Raw genomic sequence first — 23,683 nt, 5'->3', positions numbered from 1 at the left:
GTGGGGTCGTGGGGGTGGTGGGGGGAGAAGGGGGCCGGGATGGGCCTGTAGAAGGAGATTCCTTTACCAATGGAGCCTTATCTTGATGAGATAGATTTATAGCGCGGCTTCCAACAAGACCAGAAGAAGAAGAAGAAGAAAGAGAAGAAGTTGACGCGATGTGACCCGTTAGAGAGAGAGAGAGAGAGAGAGAGAGAGAGAGACACAGACAGACAGACAGACAGACAGAGAAAGAGAAAGAGAGAGAGACACACACAGAGGTTACGTTTTTTTGGGGGGGAGGGGGGCAGAGACTACTGATTCGCTAATTTAGTGATCCCATTAGTTGGTCAAATTGTTCTGAGGTTTCCAGGACTGGGGTTCCAGGAAGTGTACCTGGTTGATGTAGGCTTTCTGAAGATGTTGGGCGGAATGCGCGAACTTTCGGCTGTTAAGATAACAGGAGACTGGTTTTTAGATAGCCCGACGGACCCCATTGGCTATCTTGTAGTCTATCTGGCGAACCGTTCGTTCTACTAGGTGGTAGACAAGCGCGCGGATTTTCTAGCTGCTTATTCATATACTTATTTGCTTATTTTGTAATTTTTCTATATTTTATGTCTGTTCAGATGTAGATATGCAAGCGGATTTTCTAGCTGGCTTTTTATTTTATTCATATGCTCGTTTTGTATTTTCCAACATTGTATGTCTATTCAGATGGATTTAAATGCGAAGTTTACATGTGGGTAAGGTGAAGTTCGTAATTTTTACCGCACTGTTATTGTTTTCCACTTTATTTGGGAAACGTATGTTGTGATGGGTTTTATATACAATCAAAGCCGCAATTTTATTATTATTATTATTATTATTATTATTATTATTATTATTATTATTATTATTATTATGCAGCAAAAGCAGCAGTTATATTATTAATGATATTATTATTATTATTATTATTATTAGTATTTTTATTGTTATTTATTATTATTATTATTATTATTATTATTATTATTATTATTATTGTTATTATTATTATTATTATGCAACAAAACCAGCAATTCTATTATTATTATTATTATTATTATTATTATTATTATTTTATTGAGATTATTATTGTTATGCAACAAAACCAGCAATTTTATAATAATAATAATAATAATAATAATAATAATAATAATAATAATAACTATTATTATTATTATTATTATTATTATTATTATTATTATTATTATTATTATTATTATTATTATTACACTTCGTTTCATGTTCCTCACATCGTTATGCGTAATCCAACTTTATAATCCAAAACGCTCCTTTCAAAGAGTGCACTATTTTATGATAAACATTTCGCCAGCAGAGGTCACCGTTGAAAAGAATCCGCAACAGCGCTCGGTTTCCTCTTTGACATTTACTTTTTCCGAATAAAATCTGTGTCACACCGGGACTCCGTGGCCTGGTCCCTGCCAACTTTCTGAATGCGAACAACGAGGTCTTTCTTATCGCGCGGGCTGGAGAGTTGCGTTGACAACTTGTACAACGGAACTGGTTGCTTCTGCCGTTGGTAAAACTGTTATTGCGGAATAAAATTTGATTCCGTTAACGCGCGCGCGCGAGAACACACGCACATGTATATATACATATATATATATATATATATATATATATATATATATATATATATATATATATATATATATATATATATATATATACTGTATATTTGTATATATATAAATATATACATATATATATATATTTATATATATATATATATATATATATATATATATATATATATATATATATATTATGTATATATTCTATGTATATATAAATATATATATATATATATATATATATATATATATATATATATATATATATATATATATATATATATATATATATATATATACTGTATATTTTATATACACTGACGTCACAGGAACCGTGGTCTACACGTTACCCGTCAAGTTATTTTTGTGATGAAGGAACCGAAATGGGCATTGTAAATAAAAATAGCTAGTGGACTTAACCTCTCAAGTAATGCCATTATTTTTTATTTATTTATTATGAATTAATGAACGAGACCACTGAGGCACATTTCCCCTGTCATAAGGAGCGTCGGAAGACTGTTCCTGATACTAGAGGTCAAAGGTGGACTAAGGTCAAGTTAAAGAGGCTAGAAAGCAATAGCAACGCCTGGCGCACTGTAAGCTTCGCTCTCGTACAGGGGCAGCTTATAGCAAACCTTTCCTTTAAAGAAGGAAAGTATAGGAAAGCAAAAAGCCTCTTGAGATCATCCACCATTACTTACCAGAACAGACACTGATGATTTTGTTCAAAGCCTGAACCACAGATTCGAATCCGTCAGCAGTGTTGATTCCCGATGAGATATTCGAAATCACCCGTACTCGAACAAGCCTGCATCTCACGTGGTATCTATTATGGAGGACTAGTAGGCATTTCGATAGGGACGTGGAACCTATTATGGAGGGACCAAAAGGCATTTCGATGGGGATAAGATATCGCCGGTGTATCAGCCGAACCGAACTGGTATTCCACCAGATTGAAGTCAAACAAAAGGAGGCGAAGTCCTGCCTTGTGTAGGGTTAGATTTCGCATTCAGGGACCTCGCTAAAACCCCAGACCCCCGCTCCTTTGAAATTCAAGACACTGGCTTGTTCCTTAAAGGGGCGGGCACCCCTCTCGTCTAGGATGTCTCGACAGCCCGATGTTGATTTAAGATGTCCTGTAGGACACTCGGTTGAATATTAGAAGGAAAAAAGATTAGGGAAGCTGTGTCGTCAGGAAGAGTTTGTGAGAATACTCACTTTGCCGCCTAGCCCCATATTGAAGAACAGATGGTAAAAATGGCTATTGTCTCCGATATAGTAATTGGTACGTTATATCATTGCACTCAGAATAAGCGCTGGTTTTAAGGGATGAAGTTTATTGTACGTGAACTAATAAACTGCTGGTTTTTTTTTTTTTTTACCTGAAACAATACATTCTGTTAGCTATTTGAATGTTTTTCTTACCTGAAAAATGACACAAAAAAGAAATACTGTGCTGTACGCGAAACGATTCTTTTCAGTTGTAATTGAATATTGTTTCATTACACCCATAAAAAAAAAATATTTCAATCTGTATAAAACAAAAACAATCTTCTTCATTGTACCGCGGACAAAAATAATTCCATTTTCCACTTACACTGAACGATGAATATCATGAAACTTTTAAAATTTATTTTAAATTTTACCATTTCATCTTATTACGGCCTCAATAAGCTAGATGTTGTGACGCCAGTTTTAGCAACCATCATCAATCAGTCAATCAGTCAGTCCCCGATGACTGAATACAGAATCACCAACAATCCTTCCTTTCACAAAACCAGAAACGCAGGAACCGCTAAAGAAGGTGTCAGCGCTGGTAGAAGACTGTCCTTCTGCCACGCTGCCTCTCATCTGAATATGTGGAAAGTATAGACGAACCGCGTGAATAATACATATCATAGATGCCTGCCTTGTGTCTCAAACACGAGGCCCCATTTGTCACAGACAAGCAAGCATTCGCACGCACACACTTACGTACGTACGGGGGGACACTTGTGTTCATCTGAAAGTGTAATGATCAAGCACCTTTTGTGCCTCTCTCTCTCTCTCTCTCTCTCTCTCTCTCTCTCTCTCTCTCTCTCTCTCTCTCTCTCTCTCTCTTGAAAGATTTTTAATTATTTGTGAACTTAACTGGCGGGACAGCAGTTATAGCGAAAAACTATTGGGGAGAGAGAGAGAGAGAGAGAGAGAGAGTTTTGAATTATTTGTGAACTTAACTGGCGGGACAGCAGTTATAGCGAAAAACTGTTGGAGAGAGAGAGAGAGAGAGAGAGAGAGAGAGAGAGAGAGAGAGAGAACTTAACTTGGGACATTATTATGTGAATTAAACTGGTTGGACAGAGAGAGAAAAACTGTTGAATTAGAGACTAAACTGAGAGAGAGAGCAGTTAGAGAGAGAGAGAGAGAGAGAGAGAGAGAGAGAGCCGGCCGGTAAGTTCACATATAATAAAAAATCCTTTGAGAGAGGGAGAGAGAGAGATTTTGTCTTTCATTTAAGCTTAACAGGCGTTACAATAACACAGGTCAGCGGCACGGGAAAGTGAAATGGAGTGCCGTTTCGTTGAACTCTCTTATATAACTAGGGCGCCAGCAGCAGTTGAAATGCGTGCGCATGCGCACGCAAAGAGAGAGAGAGAGAAAAGAAATGAAGTTTTACTCTTTATGCAGCTTGCTTGACAACACCAAATGTCCTGGAACAGAGAGAGAGAGAGAGAGAGAGAGAGAGAGAAGACAACGGGGTAATTTTTCGGGAAGAACAACAATAATCATAATTTCTCTGGGCTATTGTTAAGCCATTCGATCTCGCGGACGTGACAGGTACATCCTTCACTACGGGACGTTTAATCGAGCCTATTTATCAGTCGAGATCTGCTTATGGAAGAGCCGTTGGTCATCATAACAAATATGTTACTTCCCTTCTTTGTCTCGTGAGCGATCGCTCTCGCATTCTCTCGTTCGGTTCATGAATATCGTTTTTATTTCAAACGATCTTCAAAGGCATTCGAAGATCGTTTGCATATCCGATGTTAGTATGTTTGCATTTAATAGTTTATTCATAATTCATCGTTAAAACGTACTACAATATCCTGCTTGCATTAGGTGCCCAGTTTTATAGCTCGGGAGCTTTATTTATGAGAAATTATTTTGTGTTGGGAGATTGTTCTGTGAATGATAATAAGTCGGAATGGAAATTTTTGTAGTGGCAAAATGAAAAGTATATTCTAAAGAATTTTTTTTTTTTTTTTCTTTTTTTTGCAAAAGCATCGTTCCAGTGCACAATCACTTAAAACGATTTTTCATATTTTTCCTTCTCTTCCAGGCCATGTCTACACTGCAATCGGCGACTACCCAAATGCCCTGGCGTCGCACAAGCAGTGCGTGCAGCTGGTCAAGCAGATGGGCGACAAGCTTCAGGAGGCTCGAGAAATCGGGAACGTGGGCGCCGTCTACCTGGCCATGGGCGACTTCGACAACGCCGTCGACTGCCACATGGAGCACCTGCGCATCGCCAAGCACCTGAACAACAAAGTGGAGGAAGCCAGGGCCTACAGCAACCTCGGTTCCAGCCACCACTACAAGCGCAACTTCGACCAGGCGATCGCCTTCCACAACCACGTCCTCAGGATTGCTCAAGATTTAGGGGACAAGACCATCGAAGCCCGGGCCTATGCCGGGCTGGGGCACGCCGCCCGATGCATGAGCGACTACGGGCAGGCCCAGAGGTGGCACGAGAAGCAGCTGGACATGGCGCTGAGCACCAAGGACAAGGTGGCCGAGGGTCGGGCGTGTTCCAACTTGGGCATTGTCTACCAGCTGATGGGGCACCACGACGCGGCCCTCAAGCTCCACCAGGCTCACCTCAACATCGCCCGTCTCCTGCAGGATCGGGCGGGCATGGGCAGAGCCTACGGGAACATCGGCAACGCCTATTCCGCCATGGGGTACTACGAACAGGCCATCAAGTACCACAAGCAGGAGCTGACCATCAGCAAAGAGGTCAACGACCGCATGAGCGAGGCGTCGACGCACGGAAACCTGGCCGTGGCCTACCAGGCTCTCGGGATGCACGAAATGGCCCTTCTCCATTACCACTCTCACCTCAACATCGCCAGGGAGCTGAAGGACACGGCTGGAGAGGCCTGTGCCTTACTTAACCTCGGGAACTGCCACTCCTCCAGAGGGGAGTTCGTGCAAGCCGTGCCCTACTACGAGCAGTACTTGATGCTGTCCCAGGAGCTGCACGATACCGAAGGGGAGGCCAGAGCCTGTCACTTCCTCGGATACGCTCATTACTGCCTCGGGAACTTTAAGGTAAGGAATTCCTCTGTTCTCTCAAGTGCGAAGGGCTTTGGGGACCGGTAACCGGATGCCTTTTTGTAGCCCAGGCCAGAAGAAAGGGAAGGGGGAGGCAAGAAGGGCGAGGCTGCCCTCTTGGAAATTTAATCTCTTCTTATATTCTTTGGTCTTTTAAAATAAAGGTAAAATGATACTCACGTTTATTCATGCACTGATTTATGCCAGTTCGAGAATATGGGGAAGAAAGTAGGAGGGCTGAATTACAGTAAAAAATGGGAATTTTCCTTATAATAAACAGTCAAGAATTCTAATACATTTTTACAGAGAGCTATTTAATAATCTCCTAATGATTATATATTTAAGAAAAATGGTGATATTTCCTACATTTTTGTTTTGCTTACATAAAGTAATAAAAAGGTTAGAATTCTACATATATATTTTCTGTCCACAGGAGGCTATTAGGTATTACGATCAGGACTTGGCATTAGCAAAAGATCTTCAGGACCGCAAGTCGATGGGACGAGCCTATTGTAATTTAGGCCTAGCTCACTTGGCCCTGGGGAATTCCGAGACCGCCCTCGAGTGCCAGAAGTATTTCCTTGGTGAGTATAGGAGAAGCAAGATAGTGTTTGCGTCGTAGTTTTTGTACCCTTACCTTCTTCAAGCATTGAAGAAGAAGGAGGCTGAACTTCAGAATAGATGAATAAACAATAAACATGTAAACAAAAAGAAAATGGTACTGAAACATATAAAAAGATATGAAAAACCTGAGTTGTCTGGTGTGAGCGGATATTAGTCACATTGAGACCCAAAAGCCAACCGAGGTAAAGTTTATTAGACATTTTTAAACCAACATTTGTTTTTTTCATTTGTTTTATGTCTTTAACCTTCCCTGCTGACGTAGAGACGGGTTCCCTTGTTGATATGCAATTCGCGTATAATTAGATCTGAATACACTTATCTGTTTGATGGGCAAGCCATTACGCATAGATGCCCTTGGCAGATCAGCATCTCAGCATTTCCATAGGGAGGTATGTCGGGACATCCGAATATCAGTAGGACCTCCTTAATGGCCCCGTTAGAAGTGCTATGCCAAAAATGCCCCCCCTTATGAAGTGGGTATGAATATTGGCAGATGTCAGGGGCGTAGTGATGTTTAGTGCTTGGTTGTCGTCTCCCTCATGTAGAGGTATTGGTTTTGTTTACGCTTTATGAATTCGTTTGTTTGTGTGTTTGTGTAGATGTAACAACGAATGTATAAGAATACCGAATACGTTATGGTGGGAAACAGAATTTAGACTCATATTCATGCGAGTTAAGCTGTCCGTATAAATTTATATTACTGCAAATTCAACTGTGTGTTTAGACCTACAGTATACTAAAGCGAATTTCAAAAGATGTATTTGTAGATACAAAAAGGATTCGTCTGTGTATTTGCAGGTGTAGGGTAATCACGAATTTATAATCGTATTGAATACCTTTGGTGTTGTAATCATAAATTACCTTTTTGCATCATCTCAAAACCCTTTTGGTGTTTGGACACATATTAGCACGCATTTTAAAGATGTAGATTTTGTTCTTTGTAACATTGAAGTTTATGAGTTTGGGTGTTAACATTAAGTTTACACCGTTCTTCAGCAATAAAAGTATGACCACCCGTCCTCACACAGCCAGTCATTTTGCGATGCCCTGTAACTTACAGACTTTCGATGACTTTCATGAAATTATGTGCTAAATAATTGTACCAACGAAAGGAAACTGTTCACCCATAGAAGTAAAGAGATTTCAGATGCCAAAAATGTGACAGATTAGATTTTAAAATGTTGTCGATTAGCGATGATGATATCAGACATGTCTGAAACATACTTATTTGCTTTTCAAAATAAAAGAAATAAATATGGCGTCATGTTTCACTTATTGGAATTTTGTTAGTTTATTTTTTTAATATTCGACGATGTAAATTCACTCCACTCACATACGATAACGATAAGCCATACAGTGACGAGATTCCACTTCACCATCGAGGAGATCAGAAGAAAAACAGTTCACTCTTCAGATGGATAGTCACTGCGCCCTCTTGGATGACGAGATTCATTCTGTAATGCGTAATCGTTACATGAAACGAGGCAATTCAGTCGGTGATGAGAATTCGCTCTTACCTCTGAAGGTAAGGAGTTTATTCTGTGATGAGAATTCACTTTATCCTCTGAGGGTACGGAGTCTATCTGTGATGAGAATTCACTTTATCCTCTGAAGGTAAGGAGTCTATTCTGTGATGAGAATTCATCTTTCCTTCCGAGGGTAAGGAATCTGTTCTGTGATGAGAATTCATCTTTCCCTCCGAGGGTAAGGAATCTATTCTGTGATGAGAATAGTATATATATATATATATATATATATATATATATATATATATATATATATATATATATATATATATATATATATATATATATATATATATATATATATATATCCCCAGCGAATTCCAGTGAATGTATCTGCCTTAGTTGCATACTTAGCCGGTGATGGCTGCTGTGATATCACAACTTGAGCCGATATCTGCTTCCCTTACCCCTTACCTTAATCTTCCCCATCCATTTGATGACATACCACCCCCTTTTCCATTCCAAGTGCCCCACCATTCCCTCTGCCATCCTCCCCATGCCCACAACCCACAAACTACCCCTCACAATACCCTCTGCTAGGTCATCCTTGGAAAAGCTTGTCTGCGCGCCGGCGCGCTGGCAGACGCCTCGCTATTCCACTCTCGTGAAACATAACGCCTGGGAAATGGAACCAGATTCTGAATAATTTTTGTTGTTGTATCTTGAGGAAGTAGACGCCCGTGTTGTTGTTTGGTTGTCGGCGCTTATGTTAAGGTTAATGTCGGATGATTTTGAAAGTGTCAGTATTAATTAATTATCATTGCTATCATTCAGAATAACCAATCATGCGTATGATAATAGCGTAAAAACTTCCTCATAATTGAATGTCCTCTTTTAAAAAAAAGAGAAATGAATGAATGACAAATAAACAAAAGAGATAAACATTCCCGCACACAGATCTGAAAAACCAAGGTAATTCTGAGCTGATATTGAAATAGGTAATAAAAATCTTCGCGAAAATGTTATGTCTTTTGTGATACATATTGGTTGTCATAATGAGAAATCAGTTGTTTATTGTAAAGAATGGTTAATTTTATTTTTGTCTTTGTACAGGTAGCTGAATCACTAATTCAGTCTTTTAAGCAACATCGATGATTTTTTATTTTATCAGATTCTAGGTCACAACATGCTGTTTAGCTGCTGCGAGATTCTTAATCATTTATCGAATTGCTAGTTGTTGTGCAACGTATGCACGTAGCAGAACGTGCTTATGCTCAGAACTCACGTGACATTCAACTACGTTTGTGAACATTCTAGTACCTTAAAAACTAACCCCAATAATTAACACAAAGGTGTTAATTATGCGTGCACGAATATTAAGGAAAACTCCTTGATAATAATACCAAGCCTTCTTTATTATTATTATTATTATTATTATTATTATTATTATTATTATTATTATTATTAGTGTGTTTCACACAAGTTTGTCATTAGGAGTATATGATTTGCATTCTTAACTGCTATCGTAAAATGAGTATCAAATCAATTTGTAACACGATACATAAGCAATGTTTTCCAGTACTTGTTTTACATTGGTTGTTTTGCAGTAATTTTAAATTCACGTGATGACGCTTAGTCCCCTTGCAGAGATTTTGTACTAACAGCCTCCTTCGCTTCATCCCTGCAGCATTAGCTCACATGATGAAGCACCTGCAAGGAAAGTTCCGCGCCCTTGGGAACATAGGAGACGTCCTCATGAAGATGAAGAACTATGACGAAGCTGTAAAGGTCTACCAGAAGCAGTTGGTTCTGGCAAAGCAGTCGCGCGATAAAGTGCTCGAAGCCTCGGCGTACGGGGCCCTTGGTCTTGCCCACAGACTCCTCAAGTGTTTTGACAAAGCTCTTGGTTATCACACACAGGTGAGCCACTTGATCACCGTAAGAGATCTTGCTTGCAGTGCACCTTTTGTAGGCAGCAGCAGATGCTCTAGGCAGCACCTGTTCAAACCCAGCTCCGTTGCTTTCTGTCTAGTACTTTTCATTTTCATTAATTCCTTAGGGTTCCTTCCCACCTAGCTATGTGCTCTTGAATTCCACACAGGGCAGTGTGGCCCATAGTGTACTTGCTTGGCCCACTGTAGATAGCTGTAAGGGTTCTTTGTAGTCTTAATTAAATCCCAGTTGCATTTTTTTCTGCCTTTTCACGTTTTATGGGTTCCCTTTTGTCTCGTCTCACCTAGCTGTCTAATTTTATGAATTGCATGAAGTTAAACTATACTCAATAATAATGACAATTTCTTCAGTTTTTCCCTGCTCCAGTTTTCTCTTCACATGTAAGATGAAATCCTGTAGGTCACCCTCATGGATGTAGAATTTTGACTTAGTGGTCTAGGTGAGGTTATTAAGCACTTGAGAATATTATACTACAATATAAAGTCTTTAAATGCAGTGCTGCATCAGTAAATACTTGAAAAACATGAACCAGTAAACTCAAAGTACATATAGTTAGTGGACTTCAATTCTAGTTCAAGAGGCATTTAACAAATACTTACGTATCCATAGTAACTGGGCACCTTACACATAAAGTTTCCTAACCTCCAGGCATCAGATTTTAACATTGGTATCACAACTTTCCAGGAGTTAACCATCAGGCAAGAAATGGGAGACATCAAAGGTGAATGCAAGGCCCATGGTCACCTGGGTGCAGTTCACATGTCTCTTGCCAATTACACAAATGCCATGAAGTGTTACGAGGAACAATTGGAGAGAGCCAAAGAACTTAAGGTAAGCGTCATATCATTTCACTTTTTCCATCATGAGAATTTCATTCGAACTGAACAAAACAGTATTGTACTTGGGAAAGGTGGGTCCGTTCACTTTTACGCTCTTGTTTTACCTGGTTATTTAGTACTCAAGGTGTTTAGTTATTTTGAGAGAAAATTTCTGTGTTCTAGTTGTGTACAGAGATTTAAGAAGTATGTGAGTAGTTTAATACCTCATTGCTTGTACAGGATGCAGCCATGGAAGCCCAAGCATTTGGAAATCTAGGTATTGCTCGTCTGAACATGGGCCACTTCGAGGATTCTATTGGATATTTGGAGCAACAGTTGGCAACGTTGGAACAGTTATCCACCACCACAGCCGTGATTGATAAGGGTCGTGCCTTTGGAAACCTTGGTGATTGCTACGATGCTCTTGGGGATTCTGAAGAGGCTATAAAGTGTCATGAACAGGTAAGGATACCTTATTCTGGTTATTAAATTCTCTATGTGTCATGTTCTTCAGTTATACAATTTCATGCTCATTCATATCTCTTGCATTTGGCATTTCATCAATATAGAAATCAAGTGGGTATTTTGCAAGGTAATTTGTGATGATTTTGCATGTACAGTAGTGTTTTTAATGTTGACATTATTAATGAATTCTTCATTTCTTTCAGTACCTGGCTATTGCTCTTAAAACCAAGAGCCCTAGAGACCAGGAGCGTGCTTACCGGGGCCTCGGCAGCTCTCACCGCTGCGTTGGTAACTTACAACAGGCTCTTGTCTGCTATGAGAAGAGGCTAGTTGTTTCTCATGAGGTCAACACCCCAGCCTCAAAATGCTCTGCTTATGGAGAACTTGGTCACATACATTCCTTGCTGGGGAATTTTGAGCAGGCAATATCTTGCATGGAACACCAACATAAGATTGCAAGGTATGTTTGAAGAGTACCTATAATTGCTCAACATACAGCAATTATAAACTTTTGGTTAAAATAACTTTGAACCGTTTAGTGAAGATATGTTTCTGGTTTTATATGGTGCTTTTCTTGCAAAGTTTTGCTTTGTGATTCTTAGTAAAAACAGTTAAAAGTATCTTATTAAAATTTTCATCATCATTTACAGGGATTTAGGGGACAAATTATGTGAAGCTGAAGCAGCATGTGGTCTTGGGACAGTTTATCAGCAAATGTGTGAATACTCAACGGCTCTTCGGTATCATCAGTTGGATCTTCGAATAGCAGAGGAATTGAGTAACCCAGCGGAACAGGGTAGAGCGCATGGAAATATTAGTCTTGCCTATGAATCTTTAGGAAATTTTGAAGAAGCTGTTACCCATGGGGAGCAACACCTAAGTATTGCAGCACAAATGAATGACAAGGTAGCTTATACATTTGTTATACCACTAAATGCATGCAGCACTTTACAATTCAACAGCCTTTCCTTGAGGCATTATTATTATTGAAGTAGTTTGACCAGACCACTGAGCTGACTTTCAGCTCTTATAGGGCTGGCCTTTCCGTGAGGCGTTTTTGTTTCACTGTAAATGGACTTAAAAAGAAAAGAAGTTACAAGTTATCAGAAAATAAAACTTAGTGTCAATAATGTTAATATCATACCTCCTCATTCTCTTTAGGTGGCAAAAACCTTGGCGTATTCATCGTTGGGTCGTGTACACCATGCTCTGGGTAATACTACACAGGCAGTGGCTTACTTGCAGCAAGGACTTCAGATTGCTGAACAGCTTGGAAGACGTGAAGACGAAGCAAAGATTCGACATCGTTTAGGCATGGCGCTGTGGGGTCACGGAGACTTGGATGCTGCCCAAACTCAGCTGGACAGAGCAGCTCACTTGTTGGACACTATTCGAAGAGATGCTCGTGGGTCGCAGGATTATCGCTTATCCCTGTTTGATTTACAGACTGCCTCTTACCAGGCTTTGCAACGAGTTCTCGTGGGGTTGGGCCGCAATGAAGACGCCCTCTTGGTGGCTGAACGAGGAAGAACACGAGCGTTTGTAGACCTGCTCTTGGAACGGCAAGGCGCTACCACTTCCTCGCGAGCTTCTAGAATTGAAGACTCGACACCGTCCTCTGTTGATCAGATTGTTGAAATTGTGAACAGGCAGAAAGCTTCAGTTTTGTATTACAGTATAGCTGCTGGATGCTTGTATAGTTGGCTAATTGTCCCAAATAAAGGTATGTTTGTACAAATAGTGTTCTTGTACTGTATAATATTCAAGTTATGTTCTTTGTGTATCCCATCTCAAGTTTCCCATTGAGGTTCCTGTGAATAAATGTTCTTGTAGTAATGATTGATATTCTGATCACTTTCAGACTTTGAGATGTCTAATGAATGTATATGTTGCTGTGGTAGGTGTTTAATTTATGAATTTTGACCTTCCAGGTATTGTGAAGTTCCATGAAGTGAGCGTTAGCGAAGTTGAGGCAGAACGTGAAGGTGACTGTAGTGAAGACACTACAGGAACATCTGGTTCCCTATTAGAACACTATATTCAGTCTGTTCGCGATGCACTTGGTGTTGAGTGTGGTGCAGGTGTTTCCCGAGGAGGCATTGCTAGTGAAACTGAAAGTGAAGCAGGTGACATGTGGAATGCTCATTTGGAAGAGTTAGGTGACAAACTCAATCACGAAGCGGACAGAACTGGCTTCTTGCGCATGGTGAATCGCAATCATCTTTTCAACTCTTCTAATTACTCCTTATCCTCCCTGTTTTCCTTGGGTTCAGTTAGTGGATCTATTGCCTCGGGTCCAGCATCTCGACCTGGATCAACCCGGTCAAGAAGAGTTACCTGGCAAGGTCCATCTTGCTTACGATCTTTATACGAACTCCTCATAGCACCAATGGAGGACCACCTGCCTGATACCGGTGTAACCCGTGAGCTCATGTTGGTGTTGGAGGGAGATTTGTACCTTGTGCCTTTCCCAGTTCTGAAGGGAACCAATTGCAATGATTACTTGTGTGAACGTTATTCATTACTGGTGGTTCCATCAATTAGTGCATTAAGAGTTAGCCAGAGATCTAAGAATTCAAAACCTAGTGGTGAACAAACTTCTGCATTAGTTATAGGCAATCCAAAATTACCTAGCACAGTGACTGAACAGTGGGGATGGGGGGAAATTCCTTATGCTGAACAAGAAGCAAATATAGTGGCTGAAATGTTGCAAACAAAGGCTCTCACTGGGGCCTGTGCAAATAAAGAATCAATACTCCGTCTGATTTCCCAGGTGGAATGCATTCACCTTGCATCCCACGTGTCTTGGAAACTCTCTGCAGTTATTCTCTCACCCGGAGAGTTTGTTGAATCGAGATCTTCAAAAAGGTTATCACACTCTTCTCAACCTGAGGCTATTCACGAGCATCTCGATGAGGAAGGATCAGAAATAGCATCAACTATTGACCTTCCTGCACTATCAGAGTTCCTGTTGACAGCTGCTGACATATTAAACTTGAAGCTGAGAGCCAAGCTGGTGGTCGTGTCGTCGTGCCATACCCGTGATCATCATGGCCGAGCAAACAGTGATGGAGTTGTTGGCCTGACTCGAGCCTTATTGGCTGCCGGAGCTCAGTGTGTTTTGGTCTCTCTTTGGCCTGTACCAGACACAGCTGTGAAAATTCTCTTCAGAACATTTTATTCATCGCTGCTTCAGGTAAGATTTTTGAGTGGTGCTTGAAGTGTGAATAGTAATTCATTGTTAGTGCCTAGAATTGCAAAGAATAATTGAAATTGATTCAAATGACAGTTTGGAATGTGATGATAATTCTGTCTATTCTTGAAGGGTGCACGGGTGAGTCGAGCCTTGTCAGAAGCTCAACAGACAGTACAAACAACCAAACACTTTGCTCATCCTGCTAACTGGGCTGGTTTCTTGCTGGTTGGAGCAGATGTTAAGCTTTCAAATAAGGTAATGTAACACCACTGAGGTTTTCAGTAGCTCCGTCAGTAACTGACTTGAAATGATATTTTGAGTAATTTATTATTATTATTATTATTATTATTATTATTATTATTATTATTATTATTATTATTATTATTATTATTATTATTACATTACACCACTGAGGTTTTCAGTAGCTCCGTCAGTAACTGACTTGTAATGATATTTTGAGTCAGTTATTATTATTATTATTATTATTATTATTATTATTATTATTATTATTATTATTATTATTGAGAAATTTACCCAGTACTTGTCTAGAAAGATTATTTTCAGGATATTTAAATTTGTAAAAAGCAGAAAACATTCTGTTTGTTAAATTACCATATAGTGTGTGATAATGATTTTTTTATGGAAGAGGAACTTTGCCGTAAAAAGCTAAAATCTATTTTCATGTTTTTATTTCGCGGCATTATTACATCAAAAGTTTTTCAGGTTATAAAAACTGAGACTGTGTGTTTATATTTGTAATTTGAATTTCAGTTTTGCTAATTCTCTTCAATGTCGTTAACAGGTTGCTCTTATGGGGCAGGCCTTGTGTGAACTTCTGCGCACTCCTGACAAATGTAGGGATGCTCTACGAGTCACTTTACATTTGGTAAGTATGTCTTGAAATACTATACATAGCATATCTGTAATTGTTTAAAATTATGTTTACTTACCTGGGAAAGCCAAAAGCAGTCACGATTGAGCTTTATTTTGATATTTTGATACCAAAACAGGACATTTAATTGCAGTACAGTATTTGATTTGCAAAGAACTTAATGCATATTTGTAGCTTAAGTTCCATACAGATACAGTATTGGTTTTGCATACAAGTATTGTTTAGAAAATGTACGTATGCTATAATGCCTCTCTTAGGATATCTTTAAAGTATACAGTGTATTTAACCAATGTAACATTCATTCATCCACAGGTCGAAAAGTCTCTTCAACGCATCCATCGGGGGCACAGAAATGCCATGTACACAACGCAAAAGTCTATCGAGAATAAGGTCGGCAATGTCATGGGATGGAAAGATCTCCTCATGAGTGTAGGATTTAGGTTTGAACCAGCAGCCAATGGAATCCCCAGCAGCGTATTCTTCCCTCAGAGTGACCCTGGCGAGAGGCTGACGCAGTGCTCTGCCAGTCTGCAAGCCTTGCTAGGTAAGATTCTCTCTGAAACCTGACACTTTTTCACACTAAAAATTAACCAGAATCAAATGGTACCCTTGTTGATTATTTCATGCCTGAGTATATGCAAAGATGATATTAAATACAGTAATGTAAATTTTAATTGAATTTTATGGGTTTTGTATTTTTACCAAGAAATCTATGTGTTAACAAGTACTTTCATGCTTTAACACTCGTATCTTTTCTTTCACATTGACAGGTCTTTCACAAACTTCTCTTCAAGCTGTGTCCAAACTTCTAGATTCCCCAGAATATGCAGAGGATGTAATTTCTGTCATGCGTGCTGTCATTACCCAGTTCACCATCAAAGATTTGGAAAGCGAGTCTATTGAGGTTCCTGTACACGTCAAGCTGTGGAGGGTCAACGGATGTCACGAATTACTTGCTTCACTAGGTAATGAAGGCAAATGCTGCGCATAGAAAAATGTTTTCGTACTCTACGTGCCTTAAAACATTGTGGAAAACCAAATTATATTTTTACTTTGTTCCTGTGACTTACAGATTTTTTGACATATTCCTTTTTATGAAGAAAGGAAATTTTTAGGTCTCAAAATTTTATCGATATTGGCTGTGTATTGCTGTCACAATAGATAAGGAATATCTGGATAGGTCACTGCAGGTCGCCACAAGTTCTGTGGAAACTTTGTCTTGTAGCACAAGCTTTCCTTGTAAAATACTAAACGTTTAATATCAAAAGTTGTCATAAGATGTAGAAAGGCATTTCTGGCTTTAATAAACCTAGACTACCAAACTTTCTGAGTTAGTATTAATGAAAGGAAGGAAATACAGTACAAGAAGTCTTAAGAAATATAGCTTTCTGCCATGTTTTGGTTATTTTATAGTAACTTTCCTAACCATGAGAATGCGCAATATCCACTGGAATGGTTTATTTAGTAAAGCCAAAATAGAGAAAATTGCATTGTCAGAGCTTGACTGTGGTCCTCACATCAGTAAAACAAAATAGAGATACTGTACTATATTCACTAAATTCTTTAGTCAACCAAAATACCCAGTTGCCATTACTTACTAATTGTAAGACGTTACATATGCTGGCCAACCAAACTAGACCTGTCATGTTCCAAAGGTTGGTTAGTAATTCCTAAATATACTGTAGTGTGTTGATCGTATCAACAAAAGCATTATAGTTACATATCATTCATGTGTAAATTTTATCACAGGTATTTGATTCAGACTACTTGAGTAGATTCTTAAAGATTCTTGTTTGAATAACTACAGTATGTTTGATTAATCATTAAATTACAATACTGTACGTGGTCAGATTCGTAATAATGGACTAGCCATGTATGTGAAAATCTGGTTGCAGTTGATTTAATCTAATTAGAGGTAATAGTATCAGTAAAAACAGGACAGTATTTATGTGTGTAATATAATGTTTTTTCCTCCCAGGATTTGATTTGATGGAAGTCGGTCGGGATGAAGTAACATTACGTACAGGAAAGCAAGCCAATAAACGCAATATCCAGTTTGCTCATCAAGCGTTACTTGCCCTTTTTGGTAAGTGGTCATTTGGAATGTTTATAGTTGCCCAATTTAGTACAGTAATCCTTATGTAATAAATCTCCCTAAAAAAAGTTCAGAGGTCTGGTTAAACAAATCATTTATAACTAAATCTTGATTAGGTTAGTCTAACTTGCCAGGTAGCATTCCTGAACTATTTTTACATTAATAATCATGTATAATAGTGAAGAAGCATTCAATGTACCTGTATTTTGGGTTTTATATGTGTAAGTACCCTTGCTGCTTAATGTTTTTATTTGCACATTACATTGAAAGAAGGAAGACTTTCATTAAAAACTGTGTTTGTGCCATTGTTTTTTCTTCCTTTTGGTGCCACCATCTACGATAAACTGTCTTGCTCAGAACATTATACACACAATACTGAAGGTTCATTGTTTCCTTCGTTTGGGCCTCAGATGCGTTATTTTTCATCAGTATAATTTTCAATTGTTCTCTTTAATCTCTGCCTCCCTATTTGTCCAGTTTTGTTTAACTCTGTCTTGCCCCATTTTTCAGCCTTCATTCTTGCAGTTACTATGATGCTAGAAATATAATTCAGTGGCGCAGTTGAAATATTGTTATTATTAAAATTATAATTTTTCGCCATTAGTATTTGTCTTTTCTACTTTATTTAAAATTATCTTGTATGAGTTTTTTAAGATGTTTGTGTTCATTTTCCCCATATCTGTAGTTCCAAAAGTCTTCCTTCATGTTTCAAGGTTATGATTAATATTACAACTGATAAATATTAAAGAGATTGAATATCACAGTCTTCTTTCGTTTCAGTGTGTTTTCTCTTTCATTTCTTTTTGTAAGTTTGTTGTTTTCATTATTATGTTAATCGAAGTTAAGTTTTCAAGTAAGGGTATAAACTCTTTGAAGTAGCACAAAGTCACTAAAATATGTTTATTCCTGTTCCTAAGACATAATAAATAGTATTCATATAAGAGATTTATAGTACTCAATGAAATAATATAGCTCATGGGGAAAGCATCAGTAATTTGTGAATACTTTTTATTGGCAGTTCTGCTTCTGTTAACTTTATTCTGTTGTAGGCTTTCTGGAAACTAGTAAAATGTCAGGCTTATAGTGAAACAGGGAATAATCAGAATCCATTTACCTGACACTAAATCATTTGGTCAGTCAAAATATATTGCTAAGAAATTGGGTCATATATTTTTTATAGCCATACTACACGAATGCTTTTTACCATGAACTTAATTGTTTGTTTTATTCTTTCAAACATTTCCTTGAAGTAAAGGTATAAAATATGACAGAAATATAATTTTCTGAATACATTAGGGTACTTCATTTATTTCGAACTTCATTCTCACAAATACTTTGTTTTTTAACAGACACACAGGAAGCCCCAAAGAGTCTTAGTGTTGACTCTAGCAGTAGTTTGGAGTCATTAGTCAGCACAGATGACGAAGACGAATCAGTGGCTGCTCCCCCTCCACCACCACCACCTTCCCAGCCACTCCTACCACATCGCACAGCCCCCCTTCTCTTGGGTCGTGGGCTTTTTCCAGTTATGTGAGAAATAGGGGAGAACCAGATGGTGCTCGAGCTTCCACGAGCGAACAGAAGGGAAGGGAGAGTGATGCTGCCTTTACACCATCCCCTGTTGATCCCGTTGCCAAGTATTCGAGAGCATTTCGCTCTCCTCATGAGCCTCCAAGTGACACTGGATCTCCACAGCCATCACCTCGCCTTTCTGTCACTCTTGCACATCAAAACAAAATTCGATCCATGTATACGTCTGCATCACCAGCAAGTGATGGAGGAGGCAAACGCCCAGACAGTTCTAGCAGCACCAGCAGCATGACTGACTGGGAGAGTGGCCAAGCTACAGTGCGGCGTCAGCCTCTTGCAAAGCCAATTGTTGCTCCAAAGGCACCTATTTCCTCTCACAGTCGAGTTAGTGATGTTAGTGCCGGTTTCATGCGTCCCCAGTATGTCTCTCTTAACAAAAGCAATTCACAAGCCTCTTCCGGATTTGAATCACAGAGTTCAGATTCAGACTTCGGACCAAGGAGGACAGGTACTGTTAGAAGTGTATACACGACAGTTGGGAGTGCGGCTACACTGAAACTTAGTAAGAGTGCGACTATGGACACCTTAGATAGGCTGAGTGTTCGTACTGAGGTAGGACGCCCAACTCTCAGTGGGCCACGGGGACGAAGGGATAGAAGTAGTGAAAGAGAATTAGCAGCTGAGGCTGCTGAAGGTCAAACCTCCGGTGCCAGTAATAATGTGACATCCCCAGCAACTTCGGAAGCAAATGAAAATAGGCAGGTTGTGGTTCAAGCTCGCAAGATGCCAGAAGTACAGCTTGACTCCTCAATTGGAAGATTACTACGTCCACGAACTAATCATGCTGCAACTATTCATGAAAATGATTCGCTGTATAATTATCGATCTGGCGATGAAATGTCCCTAAAAATGGGTCACATGGGACACAAAAGCATACAGGATCATATAATTGCAACACAGATGTCCCGTCTGAATAGGGAAATGCCAATCAGTGATGTCTATCATGAAAGAAACTTAGGCCTAGGTCTGGCACCACCGCTGTCTAAACTTCTTATGTCTGCTGCACAGCCAATTGTTGCTTCTGACCATGGCGATGCTGAAAGTAAGTCAGCCTCTGAAGACAGCTTTGGGAACTTCGACAAACTTTCCCTTGCTGATGATAACCAATTGGCTCTACCCCCTAAACCTGACTTCAAGCCTAAGCCACCACCTATACCTCCTAAGCGTTTTGGTCCTAAACCCTGGGTCTCTGCCCACCCCCAGGTCCAGAATATGGGAGTTAGTTTAGACACCTCTGCTGGTCTTCCTCAGTCAGGAGTGGTATCTGAACTGAGTAGGAGGGACGAAGGAGATGGTCGATCTATGACAGACTCTCATTATTCTGGTTATTCTCCATCACGAACAAATGGAACTAATAAACCAGGAGATCTGACCAATGCTGGCCCGTCGTCTTCACAAGGGAGAAGTTATTATGACTTGAAAGGAGGGGTAGGGAGTGCTGAAAGAGAGCAAGATACTATGGGAACTGTGTCATCATCCACAATGTCTGGCATGGCTGCACGTTCAGACGAGCCACTTTTGCACACTGTTGCTGAGCTGCACACTTATGCAGCCTTTAATCCAGCATATGAAAATGACGAACCTATGGCTGTTGGCTCTGTAGGTGCACGGATTGGCTCGTCAGAAATAGCAGAGTACATGGAGCAGTTGCTAGGTACAACAGAGCCCTCAGAAAACGATCAGTCTGATGAAGCATCAGAAGCAAAAACAAAAACTTGCAAAAGACCTGGAAAGCATCCAACGGCTTGGAGTAAAACGAAGAGCCATAAACAGTTTTCGCATCATACTCAGCAGTCATCCAGCTGCTAGCATTTGCCATCTAATTATACAGTATATATATATAAATCAACGCCACAGAAACTGATGTGCTGTACTTTAGAATGTGTATTATAGTTGTTATTGGTTAGTGTCAGTGTTGTATCCATGTACATAATGTGTATTTAATGAGTTGACGTACTTTATAAGACATATGATGGGCATATGAACAAGTTTTATATTTTGCCAAGTGAGTGATGCCATATCATGTGCTGGGAAAGTGTCCCAGGGACATCAATCGGTGCCAAAGCCTTACACAACCCGTCCCTCTATAGACATTTCCCCCCTAAACAGTTCAAAGATTAAAAAATTGCAAACTTGTGTAGTGAATACTGTACTGATCCTTCCTCGGGATTTTCATTGAGTATAAAATGTTTGATTGTATAGTACTACCTAAAGGTGATCAAAATTGCAATATTTATTGTTTTGAATACGGTTCTGTGCAGTAGTTTAGATTTCCTAACTTTTTATAAAATAAAAATTGAATAGAAGTTGTTCTTCATAACGGAATGTGTTTCGAAGCTGAATTACAAAACATTGTTGTGAAAGCTTATGAATGTGATATCACACGACCCTTATATAAGTATTAGCATTAATGAATATCACTGACAAATACTTGGACAGTTTTTCAAGTGCTCCTTTGTACATTTATGGTATTAATGGACGTGGGCAGGACTACAAACCCATCGTATGTTTTCAGTTGCAGAATAAGTCACTATAGTGATTCATAGTGTAAAAGTAACATAGTCATTTTTTTCATTTTATTATGTTTTTGAGTTCCCAGTTTACTGTATAAATGTATAATATGTGTATGAGTGTGTTATGATGCCACTGCTGCCTGTGATAAATATAAGCAACACGTGTATATCATTGTGGCTTGTGTGCTTTATGGAAAGACTGACTACACTGTACTGTCCAAATCACCAGTACAAAAGAGTAGCTTTGTGACCAACACTGTGGCATGTTTTCATCTCTTGTCCAAGTTGAGTCGTTTCTTGTGTTGGAACGACTGTAAATTCTCTTAGTCCACAAATACGTTACGTTTTGTCAATTTGTGCCACAAACTGTAAACACTGGTTGTGTTTTTCTGTATATTGTGATATATATTATATGAGTATTGTAATATATCAATTGTATTATATATAGAGTTTTTCTTAATCTTTTGCTTATCATTATCCAACTTGAAGAATTTATTTTGAACCGTTGATGTTAGTAGTATGTTTTTTTTTGCAACACATATATTAGACATTAATGAAGAGTATCATCCCTCAGGACACATAAATTTGAATGAAACTTTAAAATTCTGTATGGGCAACAAAATGATATGAAAAGGTTCCAGAGAACCTGTGGCCTGATTATCACCATCGAGGTAAAATATTGTGTACTTCCAAATTACAGTTTATTAAGGCACCATATGTTACTTCTCATGTATTTCGTTAATATTTAAACTTGTTTTCGCATAAAGTAAGATGTTTTTGACTCATCAAAGCATTTCTGGCAGTACACATACCCTCTTTTACATTCACTTATCGTATTATTATTATTATTATGCTTACGTAAAATTAACATTTTAAGATAAAAACAGAAAGAACGAATGAGATGAAATAGAATGTGAAATGAGACCCGAGTGATTCTGCTTATTTTCACCCAGTTTGAACTTACAAAGTTCATAGAAGTGAAATAAATCTTATTTGACTTTAACCCTTACAAGGAAGGGGCGTTCATTCTTCAGTAGCTAAGTTAAAATGGGGTAAATAGTCCACTGAAAGATTTAAATATGGATTGCTAGTATAAATATGCATTGCCAAGTGTGACCTCATGTTGTGTAAGTGTAGTGAAGTTTTTGAACTAACTGAGGAGGACCATTGTTAGTAGCTTACTGGCCAAAAATGGAAAACTGCGGTGTCTGCAAAACTTTAGAAATTGAGATATGCCACCTACTGGGCTCGTGAAACACTAATACACAAGTTACTGCACTTTCAGAATGATTCTTCAATGATTTATTTAGGGGGTCCCCATTTGTAGTATCTGTAAAATCAGTAGTAAGGCAAGGGAAAACTGCAGTATCTACCATTTTTCTCAGTTTTGTATTTTTGCAAATACAGCATGCTTCCTATTTTAGGTCAGTCTAAGATCAAGTTGATACGAGAAAAGGAAAAGCATCCTGAATGAACAGGTGTTATAGAAATACCGGTATTAATCAATAGGAGGAAAAATAATGGCTATGGGAATTCGAGACTAAAAAGCTAGCGAATTCAGATGGCTGCAAAAGATGGGAGAAAAAACTCAAGGGAAAAATCTACCGTGACCGTGGAAGCTGTAACGCCAATCTTAATATCAAATTTATCAGTCAATATAAAAACATAAGCATCTGTGACGGTCGTGCATGAGATAATACTGCACAAACTCCATCCACCAACTCCAAACACTCCATCCATTGTTTTTTTTTTTTATCCGTTGAAATCTATAGGAATCTTTAAGAAAAATGATGTGGTAAGACATCATTATATACATGGCCAGTAAACTATAACTTTACTGGTTTTTCTGACACAATTTTAAATACGTACTTGCACGTACGTATTCTTTCCATGTGATGAAAAACGTGGGCAATATTTCTGATTAACAACAAAATTATTTATTTTTATCATGAAAATAACAATGAATTTGGCGTTTGCTTGATACACGAATTCTTTAATTCCAACTGTTCAGAGCGTTCATTTCTGTTCATGATGATTCCCACCAGCAGATGTCACTCTGAAGGCACAGTGTGACCTCATACATACTCCTTAGTCTCTCAACCAATCAGGTTCCCACATTTGCTTGCTTTGAAAAGACGTGTCATGGAGGGTGGTGATTGGCT

At 38.8% G+C, this 23,683-nt stretch overlaps 1 protein-coding gene across 1 annotated transcript in view; it reads left to right on the top strand.

Annotated features, from left to right (window-relative positions):
- The window catches only part of LOC136832251 (tetratricopeptide repeat protein 28), a 344,711-nt gene extending 322,735 nt beyond the window's left edge, over positions 1-21,976 (top strand). The window contains 16 exon segments of the mRNA XM_067093114.1: positions 4,915-5,906; positions 6,343-6,493; positions 9,687-9,919; positions 10,637-10,783; positions 11,011-11,232; positions 11,439-11,695; positions 11,886-12,141; positions 12,397-12,958; positions 13,167-14,431; positions 14,561-14,686; positions 15,234-15,317; positions 15,636-15,867; positions 16,094-16,288; positions 17,302-17,409; positions 18,768-18,929; positions 18,932-21,976. Coding sequence (XP_066949215.1) covers positions 4,915-5,906; positions 6,343-6,493; positions 9,687-9,919; positions 10,637-10,783; positions 11,011-11,232; positions 11,439-11,695; positions 11,886-12,141; positions 12,397-12,958; positions 13,167-14,431; positions 14,561-14,686; positions 15,234-15,317; positions 15,636-15,867; positions 16,094-16,288; positions 17,302-17,409; positions 18,768-18,929; positions 18,932-20,817 — 6,878 coding nt within the window. The 3' untranslated portion in view covers positions 20,818-21,976.
- The last annotated feature ends 1,707 nt before the right edge of the window (positions 21,977-23,683 follow it).

This window comes from Macrobrachium rosenbergii, chromosome 49, assembly GCF_040412425.1.
Source record: "Macrobrachium rosenbergii isolate ZJJX-2024 chromosome 49, ASM4041242v1, whole genome shotgun sequence".
NCBI classification, from domain to species: Eukaryota; Metazoa; Arthropoda; class Malacostraca; order Decapoda; family Palaemonidae; genus Macrobrachium; species Macrobrachium rosenbergii.
This window is presented reverse-complemented; position numbering and strand designations above follow the sequence as displayed.